Source organism: Oratosquilla oratoria, chromosome 33 (genome assembly GCF_046742065.1).
Source record: "Oratosquilla oratoria isolate Oo_2021 chromosome 33, ASM4674206v1, whole genome shotgun sequence".
NCBI classification, from domain to species: Eukaryota; Metazoa; Arthropoda; class Malacostraca; order Stomatopoda; family Squillidae; genus Oratosquilla; species Oratosquilla oratoria.
In genome coordinates, this window is record NC_134809.1 from 7,081,799 (window position 1) to 7,094,298 (window position 12,500).

At 39.8% G+C, this 12,500-nt stretch overlaps 1 protein-coding gene across 3 annotated transcripts in view; it reads left to right on the forward strand.

The window, feature by feature from the left end:
* LOC143017736 (dipeptidyl peptidase 1-like) overlaps positions 1 to 12,500 on the forward strand; it is a 30,596-nt gene that overhangs the window by 2,335 nt on the left and 15,761 nt on the right. The window contains exon 1 of one of the 3 annotated variants that reach the window (XM_076172538.1): positions 671 to 701. The exons of 1 other annotated variant lie outside the window; for it this stretch is intronic. In XM_076172538.1, the coding sequence (XP_076028653.1) occupies positions 686 to 701 (16 nt within the window). In that variant the 5' untranslated portion in view covers positions 671 to 685. Of the gene's footprint in view, positions 1 to 670; positions 702 to 5,673; positions 5,812 to 12,500 lie in introns of those variants that run through there. One more of the 3 variants, XM_076172539.1, reaches the window with a different exon arrangement.

Consider the following 12,500-nt stretch of genomic DNA (forward strand, 5'->3'; position numbering starts at 1 on the left):
TAATTAAGTGAATAAGGATAATTTTGATCTTTGTACATTGGACTTTTTAAAGTAAAGCACAGCAAAAAAAACTATTTCCAGCTTTTCATTGATCTTGATTGGCGTAAGTTGTGTCTGAAAAGATTATACGAGCGGCGTTCCTCAGGGATCACTTCCATTCCTGATATACTTAAATGACTTAGATTATGGGTTGAACTTTACTGTATTTGGATTTTCTGGTGATTCTAAATTGTGGGGAATAGCAAATGAAAAACTTTTAGGACAGTGGTTCTCAGACACAATTGTTTTTAGTATTATTATCATTATTTTTGTTAATGATGGCATCTTGAATTTATGCAATCCTTTCCTTGGCACACCCTCTTTCCAACAGGATAGTAATTTTCACAGGTTTGTGTTATGACGTGATGAAAAATATTATATATATCTGTAACAAAAAATAGATTACATGATGGGGGCTTAGGTGGGCGAGAAATACACTGTTCAGGGTTTAGCTGATTTATTGGCAGGTACTTGATGTATTTTATTTTGGTTACCTCCCGTATAAGGGGGAGAAATCCTTTGGTAAATGTATATATGTACTTGATGTATTTACAACTTCGGGGAATGTCTCCCCTATCTAGACTAGGGGAGTCTCCCCACTTCCCTCCCTTAGGTTCCTGTCTATGGCGAGCGCAGTCATCATAAAATGAGAAAACGCCTAGGTAAGCACGTTTGGTGTAATTGTCACCTAGGAAACGTGTTTGTGACAAAACATGCACTATACGGGTGTTAGTTGCATAGTAATGGGTTTAGTATTATTATTTGTGGTTAGACATGGTGCATGTATTGGAGTAATTATGTGGCTTGGTAGGTATAAGAAAGGGTTAGTGGATAGTCTGGTGACATTAGGTACTTCCTTCTTGGATAATGCCGTCATGTTGTGATACGTTGCATTCCTTGAGTCATATGTTTATGATTGGGAATTGTGAGGTCAGCAAGATTGAAGGTCTTGGTTAAGACGAGTACCATCTTGCATGCATGTGGATCACGTGTCATGGCGTGTGGCCTATCATGTTAATAATGGATAGATATCTCTTCCGTCCCTATATAAAACCGTTGATGAAAAGTATTAGAACAATTACCCTCTCACAATGATAATTATAGGCAGACAGGCAAACATTATTTTACAATAGTATGTTGTTGAGACGATCTTACTCAGACAAAATTGATGATAATGTTGGGCAGCTACCGATGATATTACTGGTTTTATCGGCAACAAACTTAATGATAGCTTACCGACAAAAATTCTGCTACCGGTAAAGCTTCGTTAACCGATAACTCGATAAGCTATACCATAACACTTGCCGAAGTTACCGCTCTCTGAATGTTATGGTATAGCTTATCGAGTTATCGGTTAACGAAGCTTTAACGGTAGCAGAATGTTTGCCGGTAAGCTATCATTAAGGTTGTTGGATAAAACCTGTAACTTTACCGGTAGTTGCCTACCACTACCACCTCCAAACATGAACCGACAAAAATTCTGCTACCGGTAAAGCTTCGTTAACCGATAACTCGATAAGCTATACCATAACACTCAGAGAGCGGTAACTTCGGTAAGCACGTCTCGGCTTGGTGGTACTGAGTGAACGAAAATGTATACACCACACCCACCCTCAGACACCCTCCAAATGGAGGGTGTCTGAGGGTGGGTGTGATGTATACATTTTCGTGTCACTCAGTACCACCAAGCCGAGACGTGCTTACCGAAGTTACCGCTCTCTGAGTGTTATGGTATAGCTTATCGAGTTACCGGTTAACGAAGCTTTAACTGTAGCATAATTTTTGTCGGTAAGCTATCATTAAGTTGGTTGCCGATAAAACCGGTAATTTCACCGGTAGCTGCCCACCACTACCGTCACTAGTGCTGGGCAAATACCGCTAATTTCAATACCGGAATTACCGGTAAACAACAATGCCGTTACCGGAATTACCGGTAATTTACCGGTAAAAGACTCGTGAGGTAGTAGTGACGTCCCAAGTTCGAGTCGCCTTTGACTTAAATCTAAACAAATTTCATCCTACTATGGTGTGTAGTCACAACTCAAGTTTTGTAACGTCGTCACTATAAAAATCCTGCGCTCCGAGTCGTTACTCCAACTCTCGTGGGCGGGGAGTAGGGAGGGGGTGCGTGTAAGGTCACAGCATTACCTCCTCTCCCTCAGTGCATAGGCCTACGCACCAATCCCCCCCTCCCCCTCTCACACTCCACTTCCGTCTCTATGTAAGTGCAATTTCATACAAAGAATATATTTTTCACATAGAAACACAATTTCATAAAAGAAAAATAATTACATGCATCATTTTTACACATTACACATAAAAATTCATTTCCAAAATCACCCATTTTTCATTTAGTCAGGACAAAGTTTTTTTTACAATTGAGGTTTTAAAGGTTTTGTGAGATGAATTGACATATGTAGGTCATTTTCATAATGTTTTTTTTTACCAAGTTCCTCTTAAATTAGGCTCAGGAACACATAATCTCAACCCTTTGAATTTCTGTCAAAGTTTTTTTTCAATTGTTCATAGTTGTCATTTTTTATATTGGAATTACGTTAATTTTGTATTAGCAGGACTCTACGATCCCTATATTTATATTATAGTACCTTTAAATGGACAAAAAACACACGCATATATTTTATTTTAATTTTTTATTCTGTGTATCCATTTGGATACATGCCCACCGGAATCGCCAGCGCGCGCCACCTCCACCAATCTAGGGTAAGGCTCGCAAATATTAGTTACTTAAGACTACGCGAATAATAATTACATGCGTATCACTAACAAAATATGATTTTTGAATAACACGTTACCTTGCGTCGTAGAGGCCACTTCAATGGGCACAGTGTTAATCCACCAGAATCTTTGATCGTCTCTGCCCGCTTATTCTTGCCTCTGCTTTCCGTGAGTCTGTTGTGGTATACTGTATTCCCTGCCCCAACCCATAGCTTATATATATATATCCTTGTCAGTCATCACTCGTGCGAGTCTGATAAGTGTATTTGTGAACTTGTTTGTGATTAACTCCTATACAAGTATAGTACAAATAGATTGTAACATGCAGATGGTGTCTTTCATGAGCAACTGCGTACATTTATGTAAATATGCATATATTAATAAACATTAAATATAAAGTTAAATATGAAGATCTGGTAAGTGTGGAAACAGTGTCTCTCCAATCTCCCCGTTCTGTGAGCTTTCATGTCCGTTCTACAAACTTTACAACGTGCCTTATTTCCATCCTCTTTCACTTCCGCTAACTATTTTTTAAACAGGGGATCCTTTAACCAGGCAGACTGAAAAGTTTCGAATAGTTTGACCACCTCTTCATTTCTAGATCACATAGGCTGACTAATCGAATACGTACATTTTGCACTGAACCTCTGCGGGCCGAGATGCGAACAAAACGATCTAGCACGTCTGTTAATTTTCATATTCGAATACGTACATTTCGTACTGTGCATCTGTGGGCCGAGAAGGGAGCAGGACGATCTAGCACGTTGAATACGTTCCTGTTAATTTTCATCCTACGTAGGGCCGTCAGTACTGTCACTCAGTACCACCAAGCCGAAACGTGCTTACCGCTCTCTGAGTATTATGGGATAGCTTATCGGTTAACGGAGCCTAAACGGTAGCAGATTTTTTGCTGGTAAGCTACCGTCAAGGTTGTTACCGATAAAACCCGTAACTACCGGTAGCTGCCCACCACTACCGTCACTCAGTACCACCAAGCCGAGACGTGCTTACCGCTCCACGAGTGTTTGGTATAGCTCCACGGTGAACGGAACCTTAACGGTAGCAGAATTATTGCCGGTAAGATACCGTCAAGGCTGTTACCGATAAAACCGGTAACTTTACCGGTAGCTGCCCACCACTAGCCGTCAGTACTGTCACTCAGTACCACCAAGCCGAAACGTGCTTACCGCTCTCTGAGTATTATGGGATAGCTTATCGAGTTATCGGTTAACGAAGCTTTACCGGTAGCAGAATTTGTGTCGGTAAGCTCTCATTAAGTTTGTTGCCGATAAAACCGGTAATTTCACCGGTAGCTGCCCACCACTACTCTCTATTCACTCACTCGCGCGGTAGATACTAGATAGCATACTATAGTAGCACCAATTAAAGTATGGCCTTTTCCCTTTACAATGACATAACAATAAAAACAATATGTAAAATAGAACCAGAGATATATCTTATTAAACGACAAAAACATTGATTTTTCGAACTCGACTCGAACTTGTGACGTCACTACTACCTCACGAGTCTTTTACCGGTAAACTGTCGATAATTTCGGTAACTGTATTGTTGTCCACCAATAATTTCGATATTAAAATTAGCGGTATTTGCCCAGCACTAATTGATGATAATCTTGCGGCAATGTCTGTGACACTGTCTGGACAAAAAGAATAGTTTACACAAACGAAATTAATGTACAGAAGAGTCTTCAATGAAGCTAACCCAAAGTGAATACTCAAGTGAAAAAATAATACAATTTATTTTGAAATTTGACGACAGTGAAAAGGAAAAAATGATAACTGTAAAGATGGGGTGAAAATATCAGTCCAATAAAATAAAAAAATTGTGTTTGGCGTCGAAATATGTAATGTAGAACGTGATAATTAGACTGAAATATCCTGACAGAGAATGTGGACACACACACACACACACGCTCACACACACACACACTCACACACACACACACACACACACACACACACACACACACACACACACACATCCGGAAGGGTAATAGCTGTCGATCACGAGTCCAACACGTGATCAGACCATGATGAATCTCTCTCTCTCTCTCTCTCTCTCTCTCTCTCACACACACACACACACACACACACACACACACACACACACACACACAATTTTTCTCAAAGAGTGATGGACACTTGGAACAAACTGGACGAAACAATAGTCTGTGCAAAAACCATACACGAATTCAAGAGCAAACTAGATTCTGCGAGATACAAAGGCGGGATACACGAGCGTAACTCCCCTTTCCGTAAGATATAACTATGTAAATAGACACACACACACAATGTCTCTTAAAAGAATAGGAGGGCTTTAAGAGATCACGAGAACAAATAAAAATTACATGTTTATAGAATGTGAAGAAATATATTTTTCATGGAGATGCACAAATACTTGAAATATCTTTGAAGATATAGTCCAAACTGGAACAATACATGCATTCAAATGTATATATGATAATTAGAAATTAAAGATACGGGCATAAATCTGAAGCTTAGATATGACAGATTGGATAGCAGGAGAAGGATCATTACGATCTATACAATGCCATTAGGTAACTACACACACACACGCACGCACGCACAAACACACACGCACAGACACACGTGCTCACGCACAAAGGCATATGTAAACAAACGCACGGAGGACATTCCCCTTCTCTCACCAATCTAAGTGACTTCAGGTTTTTCCCTATGTCCCATGTACTTGAACCGTGTCATGTTTATCATCCAGGTCGTAATCTACAACCCTCCCTCGATAAAGAAAAAAAGAGAGAAAAAGCTTGAGCCCATGGCATAGGTTGGATGTCGAGTGGGGCGGAGCTTAGCAGAGTTGGTGGGTGAGGACGGAGGGGCCTGCAAGAGTTAGCTAACGTCGAACGTTGCGTTTATATGAATCCAACGAAACGGTCAGTGACCACGCAACCCTGGGAGAGGAAGGTAACTGGTGCCTGAACAGCCAAGTTTACTACAATAATACCTAGTGAGGTTCGCCTGTACAGTACAACTGCAGGTAAGTACTAGTGTACCGGTAAAAGAGTTGGCTGTGAAGATCTTTACATCGGTTGAATGAAGACTGTTCGAAGCTTGGGTAGGATGTAGCGTTACCTTGCCGGCGAGGTTGGCGAGTACAGTTTTATTAGTCGGGATCTCATGGTAGTCGACGTACGAGTATAAAGCTGTGCTAAGGTTGCCAGATTGAAGGTACGATAATAGCCCTGATTTATTTGCAAAGATTCCAAGCAAGGTCAAGCAATCATCGTGTTATTAAGTAAGACTGTCGAAATGTTAATAGTTTGTCATGAGAGGAATGTCTTCCTTGATTCCAAAAAGATACAACTGTTGTTGGAATTATATTAATTTAACATAAAAGGAATACAGATACATTTTTATTTGAATATGAAGTGTAGGCCTTTCATCGACAATCACAGTTTCGTTCAGATTGCATCGGCTTTAGGGTGAATAAGAATGCAGTTTAATGAATACTTGCTTTTATTTTAGATATATTCTACAATCTTGTCATCTTGTCATCGCTCATCATATGACAACATTGAATGACTCAACCTGAGTCACAGCACTTGGATCTTCGGCCTAAACACCAAATAAACCAACAGACTGCACCGGCATCCATAACCACTAAAAATGCAACAGTACTTGATACTGAAAACACTAGAGAAGAGAAAATGATGACAAATGGAGCGTAAGGGGTAACTGAGGGTTGGTTTAGGCGTCGTCATACTACATCTCTTCCTCAAGACATCTTCCGGCAACTTAGGAAAAAAAAAATGAAATGCCCATCTGTTGGCGTTTGTGCGACTGGTACGGTCTACTCTCGTACGTATGCGCGAACTTTGATGCCTCGTCATTTGTTTGCAATCGTTGAGGAATTGTCATGAAAATTTTTGAAATTCTGGTTAACTTGAAAATAGTGTTACAAATTCAGGAAATTTCGTAAAGAGAGACGGTCAAAGTACAGGGGTATTGTGCAAATATGGATTGTATTTAAAACATGAAAATTAACTGAAATTAAAATTAGCGAATAAATAAAGGGAAATCACGCTTTAAAGAAAATCACCCGAAAGTTATGCGAATGAATACCGCAGTTAGATAGGCAGCCCGAAAACAGGCGAAACAATGGCGTTATCACTAATTGCCGTGATAGGGTTTAAAGCTAAATTCTAATAACTTAGATAAGAAAACATATTTCTTGTAAACTTTGCCCTTGAATTTCATCTTCCACTTCTGGTGCAACCTTTACTTTCCACTCATTCGTGAGTTTGACATCATGGGAAAACAAGTTTGCGTAGTTATACGTTTCATTCATTATATGAATACATAGGTCAAGAATGTTACAAATACTAGTACAGAGCCCTGTGTTACCTCGCTGTTCACGTCTCTTTAATCCAACACTTCAGTTCAAAATTTCTATTGTCCTCATGTCAGCGTACGCGCACGTGTACATATGTATATTGTGTGTTTGTGCGTATGTGGTGTGTGTATATGCGTATATACGTATATATGTGGTGTGTGTATGTGCGTATATATGTGGTGTATGTGCGTATATATGTGGTGTATGTGCGTATATATGTGGTGTGTGTATGTGCGTATATATGTGGTGTATGTGCGTATGTGGTGTGTATGTACGCATATTGGTTATGTGCGTATATATGTGGTGTGTGTATGTGCGTATATATGTGGTGTGTGTATGTGCGTATATATGTGGTGTGTGTATGTGCGTATATATGTGGTGTGTGTATGTGCGTATATATGTGGTGTGTGTATGTGCGTATATATGTGGTGTGTGTATGTGCGTATATATGTGGTGTGTGTATGTACGTATATATGTGGTGTGTGTATGTGCGTATATATGTGGTGTGTGTATGTGCGTATATATGTGGTGTGTGTATGTGCGTATGTGTTGTGTATGTGCGAAATATATGTGGTGTGTGTATGTGCGTATATATGTGGTGTGTGTATGTGCGTATATATGTGGTGTGTGTATGTGCGTATATATGTGGTGTGTGTATGTGCGTATATATGTGGTGTGTGTATGTGCGTATATATGTGGTGTGTGTATGTGCGTATATATGTGGTGTGTGTATGTGCGTATATATGTGGTGTGTGTATGTGCGTATATATGTGGTGTGTGTATGTGCGTATATATGTGGTGTGTGTATGTGCGTATATATGTGGTGTGTGTATGTGCGTATATATGTGGTGTGTGTATGTGCGTATATATGTGGTGTGTGTATGTGCGTATATATGTGGTGTGTGTATGTGCGTATATATGTGGTGTGTGTATGTGCGTATATATGTGGTGTGTGTATGTGCGTATATATGTGGTGTGTGTATGTGCGTATATATGTGGTGTGTGTACGAGTATGTGCGTGTGCGTGTAAATGTAGTGTGTATGCGGGTATATATGTGGTATGTGTATGTGGGTATATACGAGTATGTGTGTGTGCTGTGAAAAATGACCACTACACTTTTTCGTGTGACGAATCGACGTAAACTTTTTTTTTTTTTTTTTTTTTTTTTTTTTTTTTGTCAGATTAAGGCTCAGAACGTAATTCAGATGATTGCAGCTTATAAGGGCTTGAAACGACTAAAGAATCAAGCTTTGTCCTTTGTCATGGTTCGGTCACCTTCAGCCTTATAGATCTAAATGTTGTAGTTCTTTGCATTTTATAATGACAGTTATTTCTGTGATTATTATTATTATTAGTAGCCATATTTGTTGTATTATCATTATTCTTATATTTTCATTTATTATTATTTATTGTTATTATTTTGTGTATTAATATAAATTATTATTATTGTCATTATTATCTTATATTGTTTTAATTATCATTATTGCTGTTTGCATAATCGGAATCATGCTGTGTGGGTTCGAATCCTGCACTCCTCTCCTATCCCCAGCAGTGACTGTTACTTGCCCCCAACAGCCCAAGTGTACAAGGGCAAAGGTAATGGCTTCGGCCGTAGCTACACGCCTTTGCCCATTGTTGATAGTGGGAGGGGCCAGGGGTATGACGTCATTATCAGCAGGGCCAGCTTGTAGCCGATTGGTGCAATTGATCCCAGTTGGGCCCCGTGCCTGAGGCCCCCTTTAGGTGCTTGTCGTAGAGTCATTCCGGGTCCGGAGTCTTCTAAAATTTATTTTGTTTTATTTTATATTATCATGTACGGTGAAGTAAATGTAATTGTATACATATACGCTCATCTGAGTCACTCACACATACACACACACACACACATTTTTATATATTTTTTTATATATATATATATATATATATATATATATATATATATATATATATATGCTGTATATAAGTGGTAACAATGTTGGTGTTAGTGCATGTGTTGGGGCATAGGGCCGGGAGGCAGTTCCTTCTGTTTTGGTGCAGTGCACTTAGGAAGGCAGTATCCGGGCGTGGTCACCATACAGATCAGCCAAAGTACGGGGAACCCCTGCCTCTCACCAGTTATGCCTACCGAGCTTCGTCCTCCAGGCTTGGCCTTGCCCTTGGCCTCTGCCTCGCCCACGTGCTGCCGCCTGGGCTAGACTTCCCTCGTGTACTCGAGTAGGAGGACTCTACTGAAACAGCAGGTCACGTCGGTGATCTGAGTGCTCGCCGAGATGTGGTCTGTTGGCATCTTGGTCCTGGGTCAGATCGGCAAGGTCAGACCAACCGCTTTCACGGGATCGGTTGTTGTAGGGGAGGATGGGAAGCCTGTAGGAAAATTAAACGATCCTGTATGGAAGAGGCAGTTGCCAATGAACGCTTTTGAGGATTGTGACAGGAGACTAGGTGCTGTTTGGACAGAGCGCGCGCCAAGCCAGCGTTAGGTTAGGTTATGTTCGGGTGTTCAGTATAATCGTGAATTACGTTCCGTATCCCAGTTTTACTTTACACATATTTTAACACTTATACTACATCTGATATCTCCGCCGTCGATTTTGCCCATATACTCAATAATTGGGTCAGATATTGGGGAAAAATCTTAGTTCATATATGAATAACAGATGGAGACTACGTCATAAATGCCGTTGATCAATCACAATTGAGTTTTCGTTGTCAATACTCTGAATTGACAATTAAATTGACCGTGTATGGGCGATATATCGCTCATACACGATCAATTTAATTGTCAATTCAGAGTATTGACAATGAAATTGCGCAATATAATTGATCGTGTATGGGCCGCTTTATACCAAGCTCATCGAGTAATCGTGTAATTTGTAATTATTATTAATGTTATTGTTATTACTATTATTATTACTGTTATTATTATTATTACTGTTATTACTATTATCATTTTTGTTGTTATTATTATAAAAGAAAACCGAGAAAGAAGTACGAACGCTATGCTTCCAGTTCAGTGGTTCCCAAACAACTGAGACACAGAGAAAAGGAAGAAAGTGAAATTTAACATGAACTGAAGAGACGGGAGATGACAGTAATGAAAAATTGGCAGTCGTGGACGTTGCGATAAATAAAGCGATAATATCGCTTTAACCGGAAAAAATTATCGCTTATATTTATCGCTTTCAAATTTCCCGCGATAAATCCAGCGATAAAGTAGAGGACGAAAATCCGTTACGGCGGGAGGTTACAGGTTCATTGTTACGCGGCAAACAGATATGGTGTTTTAAGTGTGAAAAAAAAAGTTTTTAAATGGATAAGTAGCAAAAATAGAGTATTTTTTATTTATTTATCGCAGGATTTATCGCTTATCGCTTTAAGGTATCTTGGAAATTTATCGCTTTATCGTTATAGGACTAATTTATCGCTTTACATTATCGCTTTATCGCAAACTTTATCGCTGCCCACCACTGAAAATTGATACATATCTATAAACGATAACAAAGGAAATAAGAATTAAAATTAACAATGGCACAACTGCCCAAAAGAATATATGTCTTAATAAGACAAAATAAAATATAGGATATAAGAAGAGTAAAATTAATAAGAGGAAAACAACAGTGTCTACTGAGGGGTCTTGTTTACCTCACAAATAAACGAGTGAATACTGACCAATATCTTCGTTCAACGAGTAAGCTCTGCATCGCTAGCCGAGATGAAACATTGCAACTGGCTGGTGCGTCAACAGGTCGGCTGTAAAAGGAGCGAATTCAAAGTCGACGCGAGGTGCCTATTCCTAACCGATATAACCAGCCTCGATAGTGAAATGCACATCAGATGAAAGGGGTCCATATCATAGAGAGTTATGGACTGCCTTGGAACCACCCACTCTCGCAGGATCGGTTTTTGTGGAAGGGGAAAAGAAGTCTAGGATATATATAAATATATATATATATATATATATATATATATATATATATATTTTTTTTTTTTTTTTTTTTAAGGATGCGTTTGTGTCGTGGCTCAGGAGTCATGAACAGGAAACTTGGAGTTCCAGTCTTCCTTCAGTATTGTGAGGTAATTCTATTTTTGGGGATATTTATTAACCAACATCTCAGACAACAAAGTTATGAAAGGAATTGGTGACTTCGTAGTAGGGACAGTGTAGAAAGATGGAAATATTTTTAGTGGCAGGTAAAATTAAATTAGAAGACGCAGTAAGAAAATTAGAAATTAAATGGATTACAGTAAGAGAGAAAGCATATGTAGATGTACGTGTAGTGTTTCTTGTTTGACTTGTGTTTGTATCACGCAGGTAGGGTTGCTTCTTCTATGCAGGTGTATTTACTATGGAATATATATATATATATATTGATTGAGTGGTAGGGTGGTGAGTATATATGTATACACTCACACACACACACACTGAATGGTCCCCAGTGCAGATATCACTCTTCTTTTCAACCACATTAACTTATTACTTTTAATTCCATGTCATCACGAACGAGACTGACAATGCGCACGACGGAGACATATGCGGAAACTGATACGAATTGAAGCCAAGGGCTCGAACCTCAGCTCAGACGTATCAAAGTAACAGTGACTAACAACTGCGTCACCAAGAGAGATATAAGTTGAGCACAAAATTTTATATTTGTATGAGCTATAGGCTGTCCCCTGCCGACGAAGCAGACCACCAGAAGTAGCGGAGCCGTTTTGCCGGCGAGACAAAGCATAACTAGAGCACACAAACTGAATGAATGTATACAACGAGGACTGATGCCTGGCCAGCCATAGCACGTGTACTGAGAACCTTCTGCCTTTTCTTACGGTTGTCGCTGGTTCCAGACGAACTCATGTCCGTAGTTCTCGGTCAGGACGCGGCACATCGCGGCACGTCTGGTCACGATCAGTCTAAGCTGGTAAATGGATACGTTAACGTCCTCTGGTCGAAGAGTGGTGGGTGAGGACATGGTTATACACAGTTTCTCGTGTATATCGTTCGGGGGGAGAGGTGCAGCTGACAAATAGTCTATACGGTGAGGTCTGGGTGTGATGTATCGGATCAGGCGTTTGTGTTTGGCGTGCACACACTGCTTACATCGCCAAGATGACTCAGATCCTCTAAATCACAAAGGAAACCAGCGGCGCGCACAACTATGTTAAGAAAATGCAGACTGCAACCGTCGATTACACAAGTGCACAGTACTCAAGTAGTCGGGGTATTAAGCAACTAGTAGAGATGAATACAAAATGAGAAATACCGTAGGCCTTTCGGTTTGTATCGAGTTTTTGCGAGGTCAGTCTAACCAGTGACCTGATATAACATTCAATT